Genomic DNA, 25,422 nt, shown 5'->3' on the forward strand with positions numbered 1-25,422 from the left:
TGTATGGTAAACTCAGTCATATAGGCATTGAGCAGTTTTTAGTATATATAATTACTCTGGGTAGCACTACCATTTGTCGTCACTGTGAGGGTACGTTCCCACGATGAGTATTTGATGAGTTTCTTAAACTGCGTATTTTCAAAAAAATGCAAGTGACCTATGTGAAGGATGGCACCAGAGAGATCACGCAGAATCCCACTGCTGTCAGCACATGTGAGGAACCAGGACCTCGCCACCCTGCCTGACATCACTTTTTCATCAGCAGGATCAAGCAGTACGGTCTCCTCACTTGCAACAATGTGACATTCCGTACACACTGGGGACATGAAAGGTCAGCTTGACACAGTTTTACCCAGACACTCCCTGTCCATACAGGTCCAGGGATGCACGGGAATGAGGGAGGGTGGCCCAAGCAGCCACTGACGTTGCACCACACTCGCTCACAACCCTGACAGGCTGAGAAGCCCCTTTCACAAGCACCAGTGAAACAGAGCGCTGCCTGTCTGGTAGGACTGCCACCAGTTCCTTGCTACATATAAGCCCGGTCCATTAATGGGATTATATTGGGCCAGAAACCATCCCCGGTAGCATGGAAAGTTCAGTAGAGAACATGAATTCTTGGATTGAGATAAAAGAGCCAAAGGTTAAATTATATATTTAATTCCCTTAAGGTCACACTAGACAAAACATTATATACACTATGGTTATACTTACACAATGGTCAGATTTGCAAATACAGTAGTGGTAGGACAAAGTATGCAGAATATCAGATACATGACCTGGCTTTTGGGGTAGGAGCTACCAAATGGGAGGCTTGTGGTCCCCTCTGTTCTGTGACTTCTCCTCACACGATATGACGTTGCGACCCCCCCAAAGAAAAAGCAATAGACCATGCTTTACACAAGCATTTAACACCTTTGGGTCACTCCCTTCCTGCCCCCTGAGTTGCAGCTAAATTCCTTCCCCCTTGTATCCAACAGCTAAAAACATGATGTTGGCTGTAGTAGTTGTCGAGACCACTAGTATTATCTGAACCCGTTTGCTCCTTATCCTTAAAGGAGTATTCCCATCCCAGGATAGCAAATACCTTACACCTACTACATCTTAGGATAGGATCTTTGAAATGGGAATACTCCTTTATGTTCTAAGGAATTTTTGGGAGTCTAAGGCTGGAGTCACACACAACGTATAAAAATACGGTCCGTTTTTTACGGACCAAATACACAGAAATGTTCCATGAACAGTGATCCGTATGTCATCCATTGGCAAGATGTGGCTGCGTATTTTGAGCATGTAAACCTCCGCATGGCATCCGTACGGCGAGATTTTCTCGACGGCTTGCAAAATGGACATATAATGGATCCATGGGCTCAAATATTCGTGAAAACACATATACACTATATATATATATATATATATATATATATATATATATATATATATATATATGTGTCAGTGAGACACATATATATATATATGTACAGTACAGACCAAAAGTTTGGACACACCTTCTCATTTAAAGATTTTTCTGTATTTTCATGACTATGAAAAATGTAAATTCACACTGAAGGCATCAAAACTATGAATTAACACATGTGCAATTATATACTTAACAGAAAAGTGTGAAACAACTGAAAATATGTCTTATATTCTAGGTTCATCAAAGTAGCCACCTTTTGCTTTGATGACTGCTTTGCACACTCTTGGCATTCTCTTGATGAGCTTCAAGAGGTAGTCACCGGAAATGGTTTTCACTTCACAGGTGTGCCCTGTCAGGTTTAATAAGTGGGATTTCTTGCCTTATAAATGGGGTTGGAACCATCAGTTGTGTTGAGCAGAAGTCTGGTGGATACACAGCTGACAGTCCTACTGAATAGACTGTTAGAATTTGCATTATGGCAAGAAAAAAGCAGCTAAGTAAAGAAAAAAGAGTGGCCATCATTACTTTAAGAAATGAAGGTCAGTCAGTCTGAAAAATTGGGTAAACTTTGAAAGTGTCCCCAAGTGCAGTTGCAAAAACCATCAAGTGCTACAAAGAAACTGGCTCAGATGAGGACCGCCCCAGGAAAGGAAGACCAAGAGTCACCTCTGCTTCTGAGGATAAGTTTATCCGAGTCACCAGCCCCAGAAATCACAGGTTAACAGCAGCTCAGATTAAAGACCAGGTCAATGCCGCACAGAGTTCTAGCAGCAGACACATCTCTACAACAACTGTTAAGAGGAGATTTTGTGCAGCAGGCCTTCATGGTAAAATAGCTACTAGGAAACCACTGCTAAGGACAGGCAACAAGCAGAAGAGACTTGTTTGGGCTAAAGAACACAAGGAATGGACATTAGACCAGTGGAAATCTGTGCTTTGGTCTGATGAGTCCAAATTTGAGATCTTTGGTTCCAACCACTGTGTCTTTGTGCGACGCAGAAAAGGTGAACGGATGGACTCTGCATGCCTGGTTCCCACCGTGAAGCATGGAGGAGGAGGTGTGATGGTGTGGGGTGCTTTGCTGGTGACACTGTTGGGGATTTATTCAAAATTGAATGCATACTGAACCAGCATGGCTATCACAGCATCTTTCAGCGGCATGCTATTCCATCCAGTTTGCGTTTAGTTGGACCATTATTTATTTTTCAACAGGACAATGACCCCAAACACACCTCCAGGCTGTGTAAGGGCTATTTGACCTTGAAGGAGAGTGATAGGGTGCTACGCCAGATGACCTGGCCTCCACAGTCACCAGACGTGAACCCAATCGAGATGGTTTGGGGTGAGCTGGACCGCAGAGTGAAGGCAAAAGGGCCAACAAGTGCTAAGCATCTCTGGGAACTCCTTCAAGATTGTTGGGAGAACATTCCCGGTGACTACCTCTTGAAGCTCATCAAGAGAATGCCAAGAGTGTGCAAAGCAGTCATCAAAGCAAAAGGTGTCTACTTTGAAGAACCTAGAATATAAGACATAATTTCAGTTAACTTTTTTGTTAAGTATATAATTCCACATGTGGTAATTCATAGTTCTGATGCCTTCAGTGTGAATGTACAATTTTCATAGTAATGAAAATACAGAAAAATCTTTAAATGAGAAGGCGTGTCCAAACTTTTGGTCTGTATTGTATTTATATTTAATACAGAGCTAGGTAGCAGAGAAGCCGGTAATTCAATTGCCGGCTTTTGCTCTCTCCTTATCAAACCCGACAGGATATGAGACATGGTTTACATACAGTAAACCATTTCATATCCCTTGTATTTTTACATTTTCCTCACTAATAATGTTATAAGTGTCTGTGTGTAAAATTCGGGAGCTCTAGGTATTGAAATAATTGGTTAAATCATGGAAAAAACTGTTGTGGGCTCCCGCGCAATTTTCTCCGCCAGAGTGGTAAAGCCACTGAGGGCAGATTTTAATAGCCTAGAGAGGGACCATGTTATTGGCCCCGTCTGGCTAAAAACATCTGCCCCCAGCCACCCCAGAAAAGGCACATCTGTAAGATGCTCTCTAGTGTGACCCCGACCTAAATGGCTCAAGAAGAGAATAATATACTGTTACTTTACCGGGAAATCAGAATAAGGTTAGGACTTGTTATTTTTTGCATGGATCCAGTACAGAATCCTCTTCAAACACGCATGGAAAATTCTTCTGATTACTTTCTATGGGAGATCCATTTTGAAGTTTTTTGAGCATTTTTTTCTTCCTGAAGAGGTTTCTGGGAAGCATCTGTTGGAAAGAAAAGTCCATGTTGCTTTATTGATGACGATCCTGATGATCGCTCCAGACTAGTCGCAGTCAAATGTAAAGATTGGAAAAAAATACAAACTCTTCCAAAAGCTCCCCCAAAAAGTATAGGAGGAGTAAAGGAACTTTTACAGAAGCGGTTTCTGCTTGGAAAACTTGTCTGATTTGTCCGCCTTAAATATTTCTGTGTGAACATTAGCCTAATAGTCCAATAAGATGGTCGGTTTAGAGTTTATATTTACAGACTGGTCGGGGGAAGCGCTAAAGCCGCTCACTTCTCCTTTGTGTTGCACTTGTTTCAGGTTTAGTAGTAAATGGATGAAAGCGATGAGAGCCAAGTAATTAGTTATTGCCCTCCTAATCTGAAGAATAAAGTTTATTTTTGACCAACAGTAACTGAGCTGGTGGTAATCTTATGAATGAAAGCCGGGGAATCCTGCCAGCTCTTATCTGCCGGAATCCTCTGTACAGTCACACGCTAGAATAGCTTCTTTTATCCAGGGAAAATGGCCTTTTTCCTATATAACGTTACAGTGGGCCACTTGTTCTTCTCCTGCTAAGTCTTACTCCTTTTTTTATTTTCCACTCTTGTACACCATTTTATTTTGTTTAACCCCTTAATGACAAACAATCTTGGTTCTTCTATCTTTTACTTTCTTTCTTGCACAAGTCAGAACTTTTTTCCATCCACATAGTATAGTTTTTGACAGAAATAGTTGTTTATTTTACCATAAAATATAGTAAAAAAAAATGTGGGGGGGGGAATCCATATCCATAAAAAATGTTTTGTTTCAAATTTTTACTATTTATTATGCAGTAGAAATTACCTGGCAACTTGAATAATTTTTTTTTTTTTTAGCATTTTAATGGCTTAAAAAAAATATGAAGGCACAAACCAAATTTATGTTTTTACTGATATCCATAATTTTTTTTTCGAGGGCCTGCATGGTGAGCGGTAGTTTTAATTGTTATTTAGGGATATAAACATTGTCGTAACTACTTATTATTGCATTTTCTGGGGGCTGTATGTACAGAAACAGAAAAAACGGCAATTGTAGCATTTTTATTTTTCTTTCTACGTTCACCTTATTCGCTAAATAAATTAGTGTTTTCATAGGTCGGACATTTAGGAAAGCAGCAGTAATACTGAACATTTTAGTGTTTTTCTCTCTTTTTAACATACAAAATTTGTTGCACAGTTTGGTTGCAGAAGAAACTTGTGAGAGTAGATTATATAGGGTAATTCAACTTTTATCTTCACAGAATATGAGGTACATGCATCAGCTACTTAATGCAGCATAACAGGAAGTCTGATAGGACCTTTTACCAGAGAGAGTGACACCAAAGTACATCAAGTATATGCATTACATTCAACTAAGCATATAACAGTAACAACATCGCCATCTACTGTCAGAAAAGTGTAAACTCCTCCTGCACACAAATAAGTCTGTATCTGTTGCATATCTGCCAACAAAATTAAACTCTTTTTTTCTTTGTCAACATATTTATATACTTTCTTTAATGACTTTTCAATTTTTTTTTTCACTTAGGACTTTAAATCTGCGATCGTTTGATTGCTTGTACTATATACAAATGTTATTCTCCTGTGAAGTCAATCCCATATCCGAGTCTGACAGGAGCACCAAGTTCAAGAGGGCCCTGGCTTTCATGGCAACCCATCAGTACCATCATGCCAGAGGGTTTTATTCTCCAGTACAGATGCCCCACTGGGATATTGCCATTTAAATGCCTCTGTCAGAGATTGAAATGGCATTTAAGTTGTTAAACAGCAGCACCCAGAGATAACTGACACGTGCATTGCAAAATCACTGAGGCATCAGATTATATCTGTTTTATCATGTCTATGGAGAGGGAAGAAGGGAGAAGCAGAATCAAAGAAAGATGCAGGCACAGACAAAGACCCATTCTACTTCTTTGTAGTAAGTGTTTTTCTCGCCCCTTCACTGGATTCACAGCTACACTGGTCAGTACTGCTCTTTAAAGGTCCTCCATGCTCCTGCTGGTTTTGAACATGTGGTAAGAAGAGACATTGCACTGCACTCGATATGGGTTTGACTTCATAGGAGACTTTCTTTTGTATATAGCACGAGCAATCAATCGCAGATTCAAATCCCTAAATCTTGATGATTTGCCAAAGTGCATTCAACGGGGCAGAACATTCCTCATACCACTATTAATAATCTTATTGATAGCAGCCAAGACTGCTTATCAACACGTCTTTCGATCCTCTATTTTCTATAATTTAACAACTTTTCCTTCTTACTGTTACAATTTCAATGTTTTAAAGTACAATTCTGAGATGTTTTCCCGTTCCAGATATTTAACACCTGGGAGGGTTGTTTAGAACAACCTTCAGTTCGACCAAGAAAATATGTTGACAAAGGCCATAGAAATACAGTTTGCCCCTGAAAACTGCTTTGTAGGCCTCCCATGGAATATTATTAGATGGGGCTGTAGGAAAATTTTTCAGAACATTAGTTTTGCAATGAAACCTGGATCCTATCTCTTGAAACATGATTCATTAAATTAAAATCACTTAGATTTTAGTGGATGGGAGAGTTTTTATAAAGTTGTAACAATGATCGAAGTGGGGCATGGTCCAAACAAGAGATGTACCAATATATGCACTAACAATGCTCGCAAGCGGTTAGCACCACGCCGGATCCCTGCTGTGACATTTCTCTCACCCGCGCTGCTGTCGGTTCCTCACTTCCTCATGCTCTCCTTGTTCCCAGCAGCACTTCCAGCTAGGCTTCTAGCCGTGTCCTTAGGGCATGCGCGCGTGCTCCCGTCCTCTTAAAGGGCCAGGGCATGCACTTGCTATTTCCTCCCAGCCAATGGTTGAGAGGCATTTTGTATATATTGCTTCCTCTCCACTGGGGAGGTACCTTCATGTTCATGTTTTGCAGTCTAAGTTGTGTAAGGTTGCATACCAGTCCCTGCTGCACTCTGGTGCAAATCCTGCCTGCTGCACTCTGGTGCAAATCCTGCCTGCTGCACTCTGGTGCAAATCCTGCCTGCTGCACTCTGGTGCAAATCCTGCCTGCTGCACTCTGGTGCAAATCCTGCCTGCTGCACTCTGATGCAGATCCTGCCTGCTGCACTCTGGTGTGAACTATGTCTGCTGCGCCCTGGTGTGAACTATATCTGCTGCACTCTGGTGCGAACTATGTCTGCTGCACTCTGATGCGAACTCTGCTGCATTCTGATGCGAACTCTGTCTGCTGCATTCTAATACAAACTCTGCCAGCTGCTCCCTTCAGTCTGTCCTTCTGGGTCCAGCTGCTGCGCGACTGTTGGTCTGTCCTGGAGTTGCACCTGGCGTTCATCGGGAGCCAAGTTTAACCTCACCACTAGAGTTGAGCGACTTACTTTTTTTGGATCGAGTCGGGTTACGCGAAACCCGACTTTATCAAAAGTCGGGTCGGGTGAAATCGGTCGATTATTGCGAAAAGCCGGGGGCCGACTGAAACACGAAACCCAATGCAAGTCAATGGGGAATCAAAGTCGGCAGAGAGTGGAGGACAGGAACACACCTACAGTGCCCATTTTAATGCCAAAAACATCAATTCTTATTACTGAAGCTTGTCAATCTTAATTTACTTTATAATAATAGTTAGGCATTGAAAACTGGGGGTCAATTGGCTAAAGTTGTGGGGGGGGTAGGGCTGGCTCAAGATTTTCGTGGGCCCAGGAAACACGGAATACGTCACGGCGGTGGAGCAGGGAGAGGTAAGCATTTCAACTTTGCAAGTGCTGTGATCTGTCTTTTTTTTGGGGGGAGACTGAACCAAAACTCAGGCCCAGTGGATAAAACAACACAATGTAAGTGGCAGAAAGTGGCTGGAAGATATATGAAAAAATACAAGGACTGTAGTACAATTTCAATCTCCCTATGATCTCAGGACAAGTATGGCAGCAATAAAAAGGACTGCTGCACACAAAAGTGTGGACAAATAAACAAGATAACTGCAGAAAGGAGCAACAGGATTTTTGCTTTTAAAAAAGCAGTTGGTTTGCACAGCGGTGTACAAACAGCAAAGCAGCCATCAGGGAGCCTTATAAGCTACAGAGCTGATGCACAAAAATCTTGCCTCCACTGTCCCTGCAAAGAAAAGGTGGTGTTGGACAGTGGAAATCGCTACAGCACAAGCAGTTTCGGGGTTAATCTTCCCTCCCTAACTATATCCCTTCTTCTGATCAGTGGCGTAGGAAGGGGGGTGCGGGGGGGGAGGGCCGCCCCGGGCGGCACAATGCCGGGGGCGGCTCCGACCCAGGGAGGAGGAGGAAGAAAGAAAAAAAATTGAGACGCGGGCCCTTTAAAGCTTCGGGCGGCGCCGACGCCACCGCCACAACCAGGGCCGCCATACCAGCTGGCATTGGGCCCCCCGTTCTAATCCTCACCTCTCCTGGTTCCTGCGGCAGCTGCAGCTTCTTCACCGCTCTCTGACTCTGCGACGTCTCAGGGCAGAGGGTGCGATGACGTCATCACTGCGCGCTCAGCCTCTCTGTCCTGAGCGTTGCAGAGCCGGAGAGACGCTGAGTGCACGGGACCTGCGCTGGGAACGGGAGAGGTGAGGATTTTACTTTTTTTTTTTTTCTTTATGTCTGACTCAGACAGACAGATTGCTGGAGACAGACTGGGGGCAGATTGCTGGAGACAGACTGGGGGCAGATTGCTGGAGACAGACTGGGGGCAGATTGCTGGAGACAGACTGGGGGCAGATTGCTGGAGACACACTGGGGGCAGATTGCTGGAGACACACTGGGGGCAGATTGCTGGAGACACACTGGGGCAGATTGCTGGAGACAGACTGGGGGCAGATTGCTGGAGACAGACTGGGGGCAGATTGCTGGAGACACACTGGGGGCAGATTGCTGGAGACACACTGGGGGCAGATTGCTGGAGACAGACTGGGGGCAGATTGCTGGAGACACACTGGGGGCAGATTGCTGGAGACACACTGGGGGCAGATTGCTTGAGACACACTGGGGGCAGATTGCTTGAGACACACTGGGGGCAGATTGCTTGAGACACACTGGGGGCAGATTGCTTGAGACACACTGGGGGCAGATTGCCGGAGACACACTGGGGGCAGATTGCCGGAGACACACTGGGGGCAGATTGCCGGAGACACACTGGGGGCAGATTGCCGGAGACACACTGGGGGCAGATTGCTGGGCACACTGGGGCAGATTGCTGGACACACTGGGGGCAATGCTGGACACACTGGGGGCAATGCTGGACACTGGGGCAGATTGCTGGACACACTGGGGGCAATGCTGGACACTGGGGCAGATTGCTGGACACACTGGGGGCAATGCTGGACACTGGGGGAGATTGCTGGACACTGGGGGAGATTGCTGGACACACTGGGGGCAATGCTGGACACTGGGGCAGATTGCTGGACACACTGGGGGCAATGCTGGACACTGGGGCAGATTGCTGGACACACTGGGGGCAATGCTGGACACTGGGGCAGATTGCTGGACACACTGGGGGCAATGCTGGACACTGGGTCAGATTGCTGGACACACTGGGGGCAATGCTGGACACTGGGGCAGATTGCTGGACACTGGGGCAGATTGCTGGACACACTGGGGGCAATGCTGGACACTGGGGGAGATTGCTGGACACACTGGGGGCAATGCTGGACACTGGGGGAGATTGCTGGACACACTGGGGGCAATGCTGGACACTGGGGCAGATTGCTGGACACACTGGGGGCAATGCTGGACACTGGGGCAGATTGCTGGACACACCGGGGGCAATGCTGGACACTGGGGCAGATTGCTGAACACACTGGGGGCAATGCTGGACACTGGGGGAGATTGCTGGACACACTGGGGGCAATGCTGGACACTGGGGCAGATTGCTGGACACACTGGGGGCAATGCTGGACACTGGGGCAGATTGCTGGACACACTGGGGGCAATGCTGGACACTGGGGCAGATTGCTGGACACACTGGGGGCAATGCTGGACACTGGGGCAGATTGCTGGACACACTGGGGCAGATTGCTGGACACTGAGGCAGATTGCTGGACACACTGGGGGCAATGCTGGACACTGGGGCAGATTGCTGGACACACTGGGGGCAATGCTGGACACTGGGGGCAATGCTGGACACACTGGGGCAATGCTGGACACTGCGCCTGTGCGGCCGCCCTGCTTGTGAATCCCAGCCCCGAACTCTGCATAATGCATAACACACTGCAGGGCTGGGATTACCAAGGTGGGTGGCCGCACAGGCGCAGTCTGCAAGCCTGGCTGTGACGTCAGACGGCCAGAGCTCTCTGCGCCTGCACCAAACAGCGATACACAGCGCAGGCACCGGATTTCATGGGTAAACAGTGCTGAGGGGACGGTGCCCGGCGTTGAGTGACGGCAATGGGGGGGGGCGCCAAACTCGGAAACAGCCCCGGGCGGCAAAAGCTCTAGCTACGCCAGTGCTTCTGATGAAGCTGCAGCAACCTCTCCCTATGCTAAGATCGGCAGAAGTAAGATGGCGGTCGGCGTGCACGCTCCTTTATAGCCCCTGTGACGCCGCAGAAAGCAAGCCAATCACTGTCATGCCCTTCTCTAAGATGGTGGGGACCGAGACCTATGTCATCACGCTGCCCACACTCTGCGTCCTCCTTCATTGGCTGAAAAATGGCGCTGAACGCGTCATACGAAACATGACTTTGGCACGAAGATCGCCGACCTCATGGCCGATCCCACACTAGAATCGGGTCGGGTTTCGCTCAACCCTACTCACCACCAGAGGCTCTAGTGAACAGTCAGGTGTTTGCTTAGTCATGCCCCTCCAGTCTCTCCACGGTCCATAGCACAGTGGTTCCACAACCACGTCCGTGATATAAGCTCTGAATTAATCTTAAAAAATAATCAAAATGGTAGTGAGTTTGATGTTGGTGGTGAAATAAAGTATTCATAAACATATATAGGAAATGAAGATTTGCAGCAAACAAATGGCCAATGAATAACAGTTGTATTAACAGTTGTATGCTATCAGCAGATATCTGGTCCTTGGCAAACACATAGGCAGCAGTGATGAACATGCAAGCTGAATACTTGTTCTCAGAGTAGATACACACTGCTGCAGCAGTGTTTTTAGTGTGAACAGCACCAAAAAAGAGTTTGTTATGCATACAGTAGACAAAGGGTTAATCAGCAGGTCTGAGCCAGGAAGCAAATGCAGATAGCTTAGAAGCAATAACAAATTTGCTGAAAAGATGATTGCCAGCTGAGAATTCAGGATGGTGGCAGCCTCCAAAAGGATATGATAGCTGAATACAAAACTGTCTAAATACTCAGACAGACACGCATAGTTGTCTGAGACAAGCTTAAAAGGTCTTGTGTGATGACGTCACAGAAGTTTGCTAGGCTACTTGAGAAACCCGGAGTGGACAACAACAGAAGATGGTGGCAATAGGAGGATGAAGCAAGGCCTGACCCTGCAGCTGATACAGATGAGCAACATTATCAAATTGTAAAACAATCATAATGAGAGTAGTCCCACACATGGATATTCTGATATGAATGGAGAGAGAAAAATGGAGAGAGATAAAGAGAGGGAGGTGGTAGAGAGCGAGAGGGGGAAAGTGGAAGACAAAGAGGGAGGAGGAGAGAGAGGGAGGTGGGATAGAGCAAGAGGGGGAGGGAAGGAGGTGTGAGTGAGCAAAAGGGGAAAAGAAAACAAAAACGGAGGAGAGAGGGGGTAAGAGAAAGAAGGGGAGAGAGCGAGGTGGGAGAGAGCGAGAGGGGGAAAGAGGGGGACAAAGAGGGAGGAGTAGAGAGAGGGGAGTGGCAGAGAGAGTAGGGGAGAGAGAGGGAGGTGGGAAAGAGAGAGAGGGGGAAATGTAACACCCCAGGTAACCGGTTGTTACAGTGATGTTGCCTTCCTTTCGGGGAGGGTGATATCATGCTTGGAGACAAGGAAAATTTCCTTTACCAGGTAATCACCTACATACAGCATATTCTGAATCCAGGCCAGAAGGGGGAGCTCTGAACCCGGATTCAGGGGAGCTTCCCCAGCTTTAAGTACTCTGGTCTGGAGGAGGAGTTAGACAATTGTTCAGAGACAGTGGAAGAGAAAGGAGTGAGAGCAGAGAGTGGAGCTGTACAGCCAGGTGTGAGCTGCAGCTCCAGGAAAGGAAGATAACATGAAGGGTTGGAATGTAGTGAGCATCTGGGAAAAGGAGCAAAGGAGAAGGAAAGGGCTTAGAGGGGAACTGTGACCGGGCATCCTCTGAGCTGAAGCACAGGAACAGGGCACCAGGAGCCTAAGGCAGTGTTGAACTCTAGGTCACACAGCAGAACCGGAGGGCAAAGGACTTTATGTAATTTGCCCACACCCACATCTGAAGGTGCAGCAGTACACGAAGAGCCCGGGTCGTGATAGAGACCCTATAAAAAGGCTCGCACTGCCCACCATACGGGTAACTGTCCCAGGACAGGAGAGAGAGGACTTTGTCAGGGAGCCACAGGCAGCAAGGACATCGCATACGAGCATGAGCAGGAAGGCTTATGGACCTCACCTGGGAGAGGGATCCACCATTGCCTCCAGGCCGGCCGGACCATATCATCACCTGTTCCTGGTACCCTGGACTGTGGCTGCTTACAACCAGTAAACCAGGTAAAGATGTTACAGCCTTGTGTCCTCCATTTATTTGCTGGCCCAGCACACCAGGAGCCCTGGGGACCCCACTTCACCTGTGTGAAGCAATACCATATTGCTGCCATACCATCACCCCCAGAGGACCCCATTAAGCAGTACACAAACTTTATTACAACTCCCTTAAAAGACCTTTCCCTTTTACTTGGGCGCCCAGGGCCACGGACCGGGTCGCAGCCAACGTGACATCCCCTTTAAGTACCGGATCCGGTACCAAGTACCCCACGGCCCTGGCGGGCGACTCAGGCAGAGGGGGACAAAGAGGGAGGAGGAGAGAGTGGTGTGGGAGAGGGAGCAGGGGAGAGAGGGAGGTGAAAGAGAGCAAGAGTGGGATAGGGGGACAAAGAGGGAGGAGGGGACAGGGGGTGGGAGAGAGAGGGAGAAGAGGGAGGTGGGAGAGAGCAAGAGGGGGAAAGAGGAAGACAAAAAGAGTAGGAAAGAGAGGGAGTAAGAGATAGAGGAGGGGAGAAAGGGAGGTGGGAGAGAGCAAGAGAGGGAAAGAGGGAGATGAAGATTCAGGAGTAGAGAGAGGGGAGTGGGAGAGAGAAGGGGAGAGAGGGAGGTGGAAGAGAGGCAGAGAGGGAAATATGGGGATGAAGAGGGAGGATGAGGGAAGGGAGAGAGAGGGTGGAAGTGGGAGAGAGAGAAGACCTTAAAGGGAACCTATCACCCCGTTTTTTTCGTTATGAGATAAAAATACTGTTAAATATGGCCTGAGCTGTGCATTACAATAGTGTAGTTTGTGGACCCCGATTCCCCACCTATGCTGCCGAAATACGTTACCAAAGTAGTCATTTTCGCCTGTCAATCAGGCTGGTCAGGTCGGATGGGCGTGGCTTCTTCCCCCAGATATTGCGTAGTTTTCCGTTGGTGGCGTAGTGGTGTGCGCATGTCCAACGTCCCCAATCCTGCACGGGGGGGTGAAAATAGCAGCGATGTCCGTTATTCCATTGGTGGTCGGTGGGCGCGGCCATCTTGCTTTGGCCGCGCGTGCGCAGAAGCGGCGCTCTGCTGGCCGCGGCTTCAGGAAAATGGCCGCGGGATGCCGCGCGTGCGCAGATGGAGATCGCGGCGGCCATTTTCCTGAAGCCGCGGCCAGCAGAGCGCCGCTTCTGCGCACGCGCGGCCAAAGCAAGATGGCCGCGCCCACCGACCACCAATGGAATAACGGACATCGCTGCTATTTTCACCCCCCCGTGCAGGATTGGGGACCTTGGACATGCGCACACCACTACGCCACCAACGGAAAACTACGCAATATCTGGGGGAAGAAGCCACGCCCATCCGACCTGACCAGCCTGATTGACAGGCGAAAATTACTACTTTGGTAACGTATTTCGGCAGCATAGGTGGGGAATCGGGGTCCACAAACTACACTATTGTAATGCACAGCTCAGGCCATATTTAACAGTATTTTTATCTCATACCGAAAAAAACGGGGTGATAGGTTCCCTTTAAGGGGGGACAAAGGTGAAGAGCGAGAAAAGGAAAAAAGAGGAGAGGAAATAGCTGTACGGCAGGCTAACCATCTTAATATTGCTAATCATTAGTGCACATTTTTGGAGAGTTGCCACATGCTGGCACATAACCAATGTCTGTGTTTGTCCTAACCTTGACAACAGACATGATAACAGATACACAGTGCATGTAAGGGTAAGGCCATGTTCACACTTTGTGGTTTTTACCGCGGATCCGCGGCGATTTTGATGCTGCGGGTCTGCAGCAGTTTCCATAGCGTTTACATTAACATGTAAACCCTATAGAAACCGCAAACCGCAGTGCACATGCTGCCGGAAAAACCGCGCAGAAACGCAGCGGTTTAAAACCCGCAGCATGTCACTTCTTTGTGCAGAATCGCAGCGATTCTGCACCCATAGGAATGCATTGATCCGCTTACTTCCTGCATGGGGCTGTGCCCACATTGCGGGAAGTAAGCGGATAATGTGCGGGTGGTACCCAAGGTGGAGGAGAGGAGACTCTCCTCCAGGCCCTGGGAACCTTAAATAGTGTAAAAAAAAAGAATTAAAATAAAAAATAATGCTATACTCACCTCTCAGCGCTGCACGCGGCCGTCCGGTTTCAGGGTTGCTGTTCGAGCAGGACCTGCGGTGACATCGCGGTCACATGACCGTGATGACGCCGCGGTCACATGACCGTGACGTCACGAAGGTCCTTCTCGGCACAGCATCTTTGGAACCGGAGCGCCGCGTGCAGCGCCGAGGAGATCCGGACATCGGAGGGTGAGTATAACCAATTTTTATTATTTTTATCATTACTATTGATGCTGCATATTGCTGCATATGCAGCATCAATAGTACAGGAGTAATCCCGCAGCGGAAACCGCGGAACAAACCGCAATAAATCTGCAGGGATAACCGCAGCGGTTTTGCCCTGCAGATTTATCAATTCCACTGCGGGATAAAGCACACCGCAGAGGGACTCCGCAAAGTGTGAACGTGGCCTAATTCTCAGATAGTGCCTTTATGTCTGGTATTTGCAGTAATTGTAGAACTGATTGATAACTGGAACATCTTTGTGTTGTTTACCGCACAGATTCATGCTGCTGTCAGTCAGGCCGTCTCTTACCTTATATTACAGCTGCTATTGTCATATGCAAATTGCCTCTTCAGGGAAAAAGAGGACTTAACTCTATAGCGCCACCTGTTGGAAGAAGCGATCCTACAAGTCACAATCAACCCTTTAATGAGTCATATTGTCTGCATTCTTATGTTTTATTGTCTTTATAAGTAAATTCTTTAGGGTCTGTTCTCTTTAGCCCTGTGTCTCCACAACCATGATCATTAGACAAAGAGGTCTGATAAAAAGACATTATAGTAAGGTGTCTAATGTTCAGTCTTCTGCAGAACTGTTCAACTAAAAAACTTTAGAGAGATGTTAATGTGAAAGTGATCTCTCCAGTCCCTCAGATACATCTGACCCCCAGTGTGACATATTCTTAAACAAGGCAGCAATGAAATCGGAAATGCTGTCAATAGAAGAATAGATGAAATTGTCACTTTTACAAAATGTTTATATTTTTATTATAATATAATTGTTCCTTTTTTCGTCAGGTTATATTTCTAAAATATTGAGGGATTATACATTACGGGCCTGTGATGGAGAATATGTTTCACTTCGATGTCCTCACAAGACTACCATCAGCATCCAGTCTACCTTCTATGGACGGAGCGTGCCTAGTCATCAGATGTGCCCGACGCGTCACAAGCAGCCGTACCGTACATTTGTGAAAGAAGATGTATCCTGTTCTACTGACACTTCGCTTCAGGTACGTTCAGTACAACTATAACATGTATTTTACATGTGTTTGACAGAAATAGCTGAGAGCTGTACAGTCCTGTTTTTTTCCCAATGCCAAAGACTCTAAATGGAGCGTTCGGGCGCATGCACAATCAATAACTCCAGTGCGCTCCGCTTGGCTGAAGTCGAGTGGATGAAGGGGAATGGGAGATGGGGGTTCCTTATTTTAGCAATCGATTGGGGTCCCAGCCAGTGGCATAGCGTGTGGAGGAAGGCACGGGGGAAACTGAACTGGGCACAAAGTTGTGAAGTGCACAGAATTTCTAAAGAAAAGAAATAGCAGTAGTGCCGAAGATCCACTTCTGACCGAGTGCCACCGATATCTGTGTGATCACCAGAGTGAACTGTAAAGGTCTCAACATGACACCGTGTCACAAAGCAGAGAGCCATAGGGCAACCGCTGTGTTTCCTGAAGGCAGCAGGCTACTTAAGAGTCCCATTGCAGGTAGTGCAATGACGTTGCTCCATTGTGCCACCTGTGCTGGCCGATCTGCTGAGAATAAGAGGGTTTTGTTGATGTGTCACAAAGTTGGCATTATTAATTTTTGAACGGGCCTCACAATTAAGAATTAGGCATTAATACCGTCTAAAGGTGAAACTCAGGTCTTTATTTGGTTTAAGGGGAAACTGAGGGAGTATGATTACTGGGTTAGGGAGTCACAATACGTCCCTTGCCCTGGGAGTTGTCAACCCACGATACGCCGCTGGTCCTAACACTCAGACCCACGCAGATCTAACAATTATCACTAGAGATGAGCGATTACATTTGCAGGACCTTGGTCCAATAGTCAGGTCTGTTGTCCATGGCTACGTGAAGAGAAAGTGTGACTGGAGCGCCCCCAAGGGCTATGGGGTACTCGGTACCGGGCCCTTCGGTTCTCGATGGGGATGTCACGGTGGCTGACCCGGTCCGTGGCCCTCGGGAGGTCCGTTGTAAAATGGGGGATAGGTCTTTAAAGGGATAATGTTCGTGACGCCACCTGTGGTATTCAGTCAGGGTGACCGACGCTGCTTAGGGGTCCGCTGGGGTGATGTTAGGGCAGCTAGATGGTATACCTTCCTACAGTTGAAGTGTGTCCCCAGGGCTTCCCAGAGGTGTAGATGGTGGATGGTGTAAGGTGCAGGGAATAACGAGGACACAAGGTTGCAGTCTCTTTACCTTTACTGAAGGCTTCAGCGTCCACAGTCCAGAGCACCAGATGACAGGGCAGGCAGAGTCCGGCCGGTCTGAAGGCAAATCCAGAGTCCCCTTATCCAGGTGGAAATCCGTAGCCTTCCTCTAGCGCCTGGGTGTTGTAGTACCTCCCTGCTGAGCGTCTCGGTAAGGTCCTCACAACTCCTGTAGATGTTCTAGATGTTATGTCTTTCTCTCTGTCCCCCAGATGGATAGGAACAACCCGTATGACTGATGGCCTGAGGCTTTTTACAGGGACTCTAGCACGCCCCAGCCCCCACAGTTGCCACTGTGCCCCCTGGGTATAAGGTCGGGCAGGTAACGTGGAATTATCTGTCCTGCCGGTCTTTGGAGCAAGGCTTGGAGACGATTGCTCCCTCGGTGTTCTGGCTACCGGATCCTGCGCCTCAGAAGGAATCAGCCTTTTGCAGGGCAGAGCTCCTTCTGGTTTCCTCTCCTGTGCTATGACTTCGTTTCTCACCTGCTACAACACAATTCGCTTCGTGTCCTTTCTTAGGATGCTGCCACACGTGGGGCAGGCGCAGCTCCGTGGCCTTCTGGCTAGGCCTCTGACGGGATTCCATCCCTGTCAGGGACCACTCTGTCTGCAGCTCCTAGATGTTCCTCCTTTCCCACTGGCTGCCTGACAGGTGCTGCCTGGGTGAAGCCCAGTCAGCTTCTGCCTAACTTCCTATCCAGCCCACTAGTTTTACCTAATTGTGAAGAGTGCCCTACTAAATAGGAGCATAGCTTCCCCTGGACTGGAGTGTGAAGTGTGTTGTGTGGTTTGTGATACCTGGTAAAGTGATTTCCTTTATTGCCTGCAGGCATAACATCACTCCCCCTGGTGGAAGAATGACATTACTGCAATGACCAGGACCCTGGGGCGCTGCATGAGCACTACTGTAAGAGGGGCCCAGGTAGGGTCTTGTCTCAAGCGGTGGAAACCGCATCAAGCTCAGACATACGCGCTCTCAAAGCCTCACCTAACTTCCATATACGGACATCTACGCCAGCTATTGATGTGGTTTGCACAAAGTGTCCTTTAGACACGTGACCAATCATCTCCACCTACTAGTACGTAACTGATGAAGGTCCAGGTGACCACAACGTTTTTGGTTCTACAATTAAATCATCACAGTATTGAGTGTCAGGTTTTTTCTATTGTGTGGTCTATGGCTAGTCGGAAGTCCTAATAAAGGCCTCCAACATGCCGCCATCCCTGGTTCCTCCTTTGTGGCCTCGTATGACATTGTGTGCTTATCACACTGCAATTAATCGAAAAAGGAGCTGAGGATGCCGGTGAATACTGACCCGACCACTGGACCTGTGAATCGATTTGCTCATCTTTAATTCTCACTTGTCTTAAATTATTGACTATTATCTAAAATGGAATAAAGACTTCGTCTGGCGTGGACAAGCCCTTAGAGCAGTGTTCCCCAACTCCATTCCTAAAGAGCCACCAACAGGTCATGTTTTCAGTATTTCCTTAGTATTGCCCAGGTGATAATTGCATCATCTGGACAGGCAAGAATTCCATCACCTGGGCAATAGGAAGGAAATCCTGAAAACATGACCTGTTGGTGGCTCTTGAGGACCGGAGTTGGGGAACATTGCATTAGAGCAATGGGGGTCTGCTGTCCACAAGTCCAACCATCCCAGGATTACATCTTTATGTTATGTATACCTAGTGCTGATACAATAATACTGATGTCTGGATATGTGACCATGAGCCTACAACGCAGTAGGGCCCGGGTACTACCGATACCTCAGTATAGCCACACCTATTGTTTTTGCTTATTTACAATATTATTTATGAGATTGTGTCTGACCGGTCACAGAGCTGGACGTTTACTCTGCTAATGTTGATCTAATCCATTTGCTGTGGCTGGGAGTCAATTGCCTGTGTAAGAGCGCAGCCTCGGGCTGTGTGTACGGACAGCGCTCCGCTTTTCAGCAGGTTTTATTGCTGCCTTTGTATGCCAATTGCAATCTAAACAGAAGCGAGAACCACAGCGTTGACAGTCAGCAAATATGGGGCTGGCAGGCAGCAAATTATTGTGTTTTCCTAAAGACAGATTGGGAAGGTTTTTTTTTTTCCCTTTCGCTTCATGAAAACTGAACCCAGAAAAGAGATTTGTGCTGATCAGCAAATAACGGCCACTTCATGATGTACACGGCTGTTTCTATCTAATGGAAGACACGTAATATAGATTTACTAGAGAGCCAATATGGAGGACACACGTGCCATAGAGCCAAAAACGGGTGGTCACTTTTGGGCCCTTGGGGAGAAAAGGGACCCGGCCAAATGATGGCTACATCCCTTATATAAATTGGTGGTGACAATCTGTATATATCTCATTCTCAGGGGAATTAGTCCCTTTTCTTTCCTGTGCTTTTGGAGTTAAAAAAAAAAAAAAAAAAAAAAAAGTGTACCAGACTCATGTCCCAGGTCATTAGGGTTTTTGTGCTACTAGTCAGCACCAGAAAAGATCCCGCTCTCCTGTGATCATTTCTACAGGACATTTTCCTTCCAGCTGTGGGATTACTACATTCTTTGAATAACATCAACTTCCTTTACTGACTCCACTGTTCTCGCCATCTTGGTCTTCCCCCAAAGCCAGGCCTAGGGTGGGCTGCATTGGGGTCATTGCTTTTCATTATATACTTAGCGCCTTATTTGCCACTCAACAATGTAGGACCAGTTGAGGAAAGATAGCGCCCACTGTTTCTAATGAAAACGTACACAATTTTTCCCCCCTTTCATTTTTAAGGCCCAACATTTTTCAAATAACCTTTATAAAAAAAAGTTTTTTCCAATAGATATGGGGTGAGAGGTACCTTATATTCTTCACATGTCCTGATATTTCTGGTACTGGAAAAATCAGTACCGGAGATACCCATGTCTGTGGGTGGCACACGTTTCGCAGCCGTGTGCTGTATCAGCATCACATGTACCAGCACCTCATTACAGCCAACACAACGTTCTGTTCTTGGGCAATAGGTGCTGAAGACAGATCACATCATTGTCGCCTGCTCTGTCTGTGATCTTCATGAGTAGGGAACAATGTGGAGTTGTATACAAGTGTTGAATTATGAACATTAAAAAAGTCACATCTAATGGACTGAAGGCATTGTCCCCTGTGAACAAAAATAGAAAACCCAATATCCCTCACCTGTCCAAAGTTGAAATGTTACCTATGGTCATAGTCACATGTAGTGGCGTAACTACAAAGTTATGGGCCCCGGTGCGAACTTCCAAATGGGGCCCCCCCCCCCCCCACCTCCGTGACGCCCCCCCACCCCCTTCCCCTAGATACGCCTCGGACTGTTGCAGGAATCTCCTGCACTGCAACATGGTGTGGGGTGCCAGCACAGCCCGCACAGTGGTATATCCAGCACAGCCCGCACAGTGGTATATCCAGCACAGCCCGCACAGTGGTATATCCAGCACAGCCCGCACAGGGGTATATCCAGCACAGCCCGCACAGGGGTATATCCAGCACAGCCCGCACAGGGGTATATCCAGCACAGCCCGCACAGGGGTATATCCAGCACAGCCCGCACAGGGGTATATCCAGCACAGCCCGCACAGGGGTATATCCAGCACAGCCCGCACAGGGGTATATCCAGCACAGCCCGCACAGGGGTATATCCAGCACAGCCCGCACAGGGGTATATCCAGCACAGCCCGCACAGGGGTATATCCAGCACAGCCCGCACAGGGGTATATCCAGCACAGCCCGCACAGGGGTATATCCAGCACAGCCCGCACAGGGGTATATCCAGCACAGCCCGCACAGGGGTATATCCAGCACAGCCCGCACAGGGGTATATGCAGCACAGCCAGCACAGGGGTATATAGAGCACAGCCAGCACAGGGGTATATAGAGCACAGCCAGCACAGGGATATATACAGCACAGCCCGCACAGGGATATATACAGCAGAGCCCGCACAGGGGTATATGCAGCACAGCCAGCACAGGGGTATATAGAGCACAGCCAGCACAGGGGTATATAGAGCACAGCCCGCATCTCATCTCCCTCCCCCCCCCCCCCCCCCCCCGATAATGGCCCCACAGTCCGGTGAAAAAGAAAAAAAAAAAAACTCTCCTCACCTTTCCTTTTGCCCGCGCTGCTCCTGGTGGCTGCAGTCTGCCCAGGACACTGCAGGTGCGCGATGATATGACGTCATCGCGCACCCGCAGTGTACTGTCAGAGGCAGAGCGGGGAATGATGGGAGAGGGAGCGTCAGGTGACGCTCTCCTCCATCATTGCATTGAACTATACCGGTGTCATAGACGCCGGTATAGTTAAATGCGGCGGCGGCGGCGGCGGCGGGGGGGGGAGGAACAGTGCAGCGGCCCACTACTGGCATCGGCTCTTCTGGCATTTGCCAGAAGTGCCCGATGTCCAGCCCGGCCCTGCCCTGACCTGCCGGCCCGGGGCCCCTGACCTGCGGGGCCCGGTCGCAATGGCGACCGCTGCGACCGCGGTCGTTACGCCCCTGGTCACATGGTCTCATGTAGAACTCACTGAGCTCAGCGCTGCACCTCGAGACTATTTATCACAGTGCTAGCGGTGATCTCACTGAGGTCACTGCAGTTCAGCAGCCGGGCTGGGAGTACATTCCCAGTGGTTTTCAGTCTGGACTGGCACATCTTGCCACCATCGAGGTGTAAAACTATTTATTGCAGATATTGATTATGGCATCAGACAGGTGAGGAATATGTTCTCCCCCCAAAGAGATGAGGGCTTCAATGGCATGGGCTTTATATGCACCCGTGTTGGTAATTTTTAACTAGAAAAATAAGCGTTTTAATTTTGGTTGCAGATAAAACACTTTATTCTGGTATTGTGTTTAATTACAATATGACTATAGGATTAGTATCTGACGGGCATCCTATAGCCACATCTCCATTATTAAGAAATGGGCTTGATGTCATGGGACAATACAAAAGGTCACCACAGGGCAAGTGGGAAGAGAGTAATAAATGTGCCTTTACTGGGGCAGCTGCTGGCTGCCATTTTTAGGCTGGGGAGGGGCCAATATCCATTCAATTATTTAAAGATAACAGCACAGGGACCCTCTATTTGCAGTAACCAGCCTTGCTAAAGTTGACAGCCATGTGTCACAGCCGACAGCTGTCAGTTTTGCCTGGTTATTAATACAGGGGAACCACGCCATTTTGTTTTTTTTATTTTAAGTGCAGGTATTGGTTGATTAATACTCCCATGAGCGGCAGCTGCTGTAGCTGTTAGTGGAGCAGGCCTGGGTTGATGTTAATAGTAGTCCCATCAGCCAATGCCTGTGACTGGATGAAACACTTCAGCTTTGGACAGGTAAGGGATATTGTATTTTTTTATTATAGGGGACAATGGCTTCAGTGGATTACTTAATGTGATTTTTTAAATTTTATTCTCCATTTTGCACACGAGTCCTACTCCACATTGTCCCCCGCTGATCACAGCATATACTGGGGTCAATGATGTGAGCCGTCTTCAGCACCTGGTGCTGGGGAACAGTACCACTGATTCACAGGAGCCGGTATGAATCACACAAGTGTCTTCAGCATATCTGTGGGCGGGATATGTTACTGCCCATGCTGCTAATGGACATGTCAGCATAATTTGCCCATGGACACACGGTCTGTGGAAACACTGACATGTGAGTTGAATGGGTCTATGTGTGCAAGGGTCACCACATGTACTGGAGACGCTTTTGTATGAAGAAACCCTTAAGGACAGATGGTGTTGTGCAATGCTCCTCCATTTTGTCTGCAGCGCTAAGAGGAAGAGTCACCAAGTGCAGAATGGTAAAATTTTTGTGGTAAAAGGTAGAATGTAATCGCATTATAACCATATAAGAGTAACTCAGTTATTAAAGACATAATGTTTGTTTTATAATTTGTTTATTAAAAGATAACATGAATAGCAAATGTGAATAAAATCTCATAAAAGAGGGAGGCTAAAGCAGAATACAGGATTACTACATATAATGCATTACCTGAAGTGGCCACTAGATGGCAGAAGGCTCACAATGATAAACGGGATCCCAACTAATATATTTTTAAGAGATCAGTTCCTTAATGTGGCGTCATGGAATCCACTCCAATTCAGTTTAAATGCCAAAGTAAGAGCATGTAGATCTGTTATTTATCTAACATGAGTGGTCAGTATGGTTTAACATGAGTCACTGCAATAGCCTCCACCTCAGACCCAGACAGACGGTTTAACCCCGCTTCATCTGGGGTTAAGAGGTGGACGAAAGGAGGCATCTTTGAATACAAGGGCAGTAACTGGATAAAACAGTGACCGTTATTACCCTTTGGTTCCTGCATTGTCAGCAAGGCCCAAAAATAGGATGTAGAGCGAGTCAGTGCACCATGGGATAGCACGGCTACAGAGGCCGGCATATAGTGAGCTTGTAAAGATGGCGCCACATTGGAAAAGGGAAAAATGCCCAAAAGTGATTAATATAAGGAAAGATGAGCGTGATGAGAATGAAAGTTGAGAAATGAGAATAAATTAACAGTAATATTAAAATAAATTGAGAACTAGTCCATCTAGAAAAAAATAAATTTAAAAAAAAAAGTGTGACATTAATACATTATATAGGTGAAAAGCATTGGACTACAACCCATATACATAAGATACACTGTACATGCAAATAGTGTGAATAGACCAAAAAAATGCATAAAACACAAACCAGCATTGGTGGTACATGTAGAGTCTGGACCAGTCCAGTAGATATAAGCTTAGTGCACTCAGTTTCCATCTAGGGGGATTATTCAAGATAAAGGAGAAGAGGCCAGACATCTAAGCCAGGATCCAAGAGTAAGGTTTCTTCTTTCACATCACACAACGCTGGAGACATGTATGGGATGATATGAAAGCAGGGTTCTTGTGGTTTAAGTCAAACTCCTGTCACGCAGCTTGATTTGATCTGCCCTTGTCCATGAGCAGCACATTCTCTGGCTTCAGGTCCCTGAGCACCAACCCTCTACCAAGGTCATCTTCTACCCAGCCATTTTACCTCCTTCCTTTACTTTGTTAAACGAACAGTTTTTTCCCCACTTTACACTCCTTGGTGGTATTTTCTTCAACTACTTAAACTGTTTTGGGGAAAAATAAACTGGTGCCATTTAGTATCACTTTGGTTTCCTTGATTAAGTCTGTAGAATTTTGAGAAGTGTGGAGAATAAGCTGCATGGTTCCTCACCTCTACACTTCTTTTAGAATGTTCGTTTCTCCAGCAGTTTATCCACTTTTTCCACCATCCATGTGACAACCGTCTATGATGCATTAAGTAGAGAGCCCCAGACATCTGCATCTTCATGGCATCCTCAGGAATTCTAACCTGCAGAAAATCAGACCAAGAGATTTACTTTTGCCATATATAGAGCAAAAATTACTACAGTTCAGAGGAAAAGTTGGTTTCATTGGGACATATCTTCTATTTGTAAAATGGCTGCTGTGACTCATGTGGAATCAACCATTGAATGGTTACTTAGCCTTATAATTGGTGGACGGAGGTTGTATATATTTCATATAGGCTGTTATACACATTAAATTAATTTAACATCTACGGAGGCTTCTTTATCCTGCTCCTGACTATTGAGCTCCATCTTTACTTTTAACTTGCAAGATCAAGTTGAAGTTTAAAGGACATGTTCATTATGGGACTGATCTACAGATTAAGTTGGTGTATTTGGTGAAGTAATGCGCTTTGTGTTAATTTAATAATTTGTAGTTCCCGTAACAAAATTTTGGTGTACGAGGTGGGACTGTTCATTGGGTCTTTGCTCAGCCCGACCACCTGCCTCTGGATTTTTAATAACCACTCATTGCTTTTTCAGTGACCTGCCTCCTGTTTGAAATTTTGCACTGCCATTTCTGGCTGCGCAGATTTTATGGAAGACCAGCTACAAAATCAATGTCACCAAGGCTGTGCATGCACAGTTTGAGGTCTTGGCTCAATGAAATCTGTTAAAGACATTGTTAAGCCGAGATCTCAATCTGCACCTGCAGCAACGACAACAAATTTTTGAAGGAGGCGTCCCATCGGACGATGCCTGCTACAGTGACAGTGATTGACACATTAGCCAATGATGGGACAGTAGTAGTCCCATTATCCGGCTAATGTGTTGAATGTAAAAAAAAACAAAAAACCACATACATACATATAGACGTACAGTACATATAGCATCGAGTACATACTCACCATTACTTGTCACTTTGATCCCCGAAGCCAGTGTCACCTGTAAAAAAGATTAAACCAACAAACAGCCAATATACTCCCTGTCCGCAAAAATCCACGAGTGTCCCACGACGATCTCCCGTGGAGAATGGCAGCATCAGCTGATGCAACCGCTCTCCAGGGGCTCCAGGAACACAATGATGGGAGGAAGGTATCCTTCCGCACTGTATCCCTCCGCCGCTGTAAAAAAAAAAAAAAAAAAAAAAAGGCCCTAGTCTCACTTTGTTATTGCTGTGAGAAATTTTCCC

At 47.0% G+C, this 25,422-nt stretch overlaps 1 protein-coding gene across 1 annotated transcript in view; it reads left to right on the forward strand.

Annotated features, from left to right (window-relative positions):
• EVA1A (eva-1 homolog A, regulator of programmed cell death) overlaps positions 1 to 25,422 on the forward strand; it is a 519,112-nt gene that overhangs the window by 63,735 nt on the left and 429,955 nt on the right. Inside the window, exon 2 of the mRNA XM_077291535.1 lies at positions 15,494 to 15,708. Coding sequence (XP_077147650.1) covers positions 15,494 to 15,708 — 215 coding nt within the window. The remainder of the gene's footprint in view (positions 1 to 15,493; positions 15,709 to 25,422) is intronic.

Source organism: Ranitomeya variabilis, chromosome 2 (genome assembly GCF_051348905.1).
Source record: "Ranitomeya variabilis isolate aRanVar5 chromosome 2, aRanVar5.hap1, whole genome shotgun sequence".
Lineage (NCBI taxonomy): Eukaryota > Metazoa > Chordata > Amphibia > Anura > Dendrobatidae > Ranitomeya > Ranitomeya variabilis.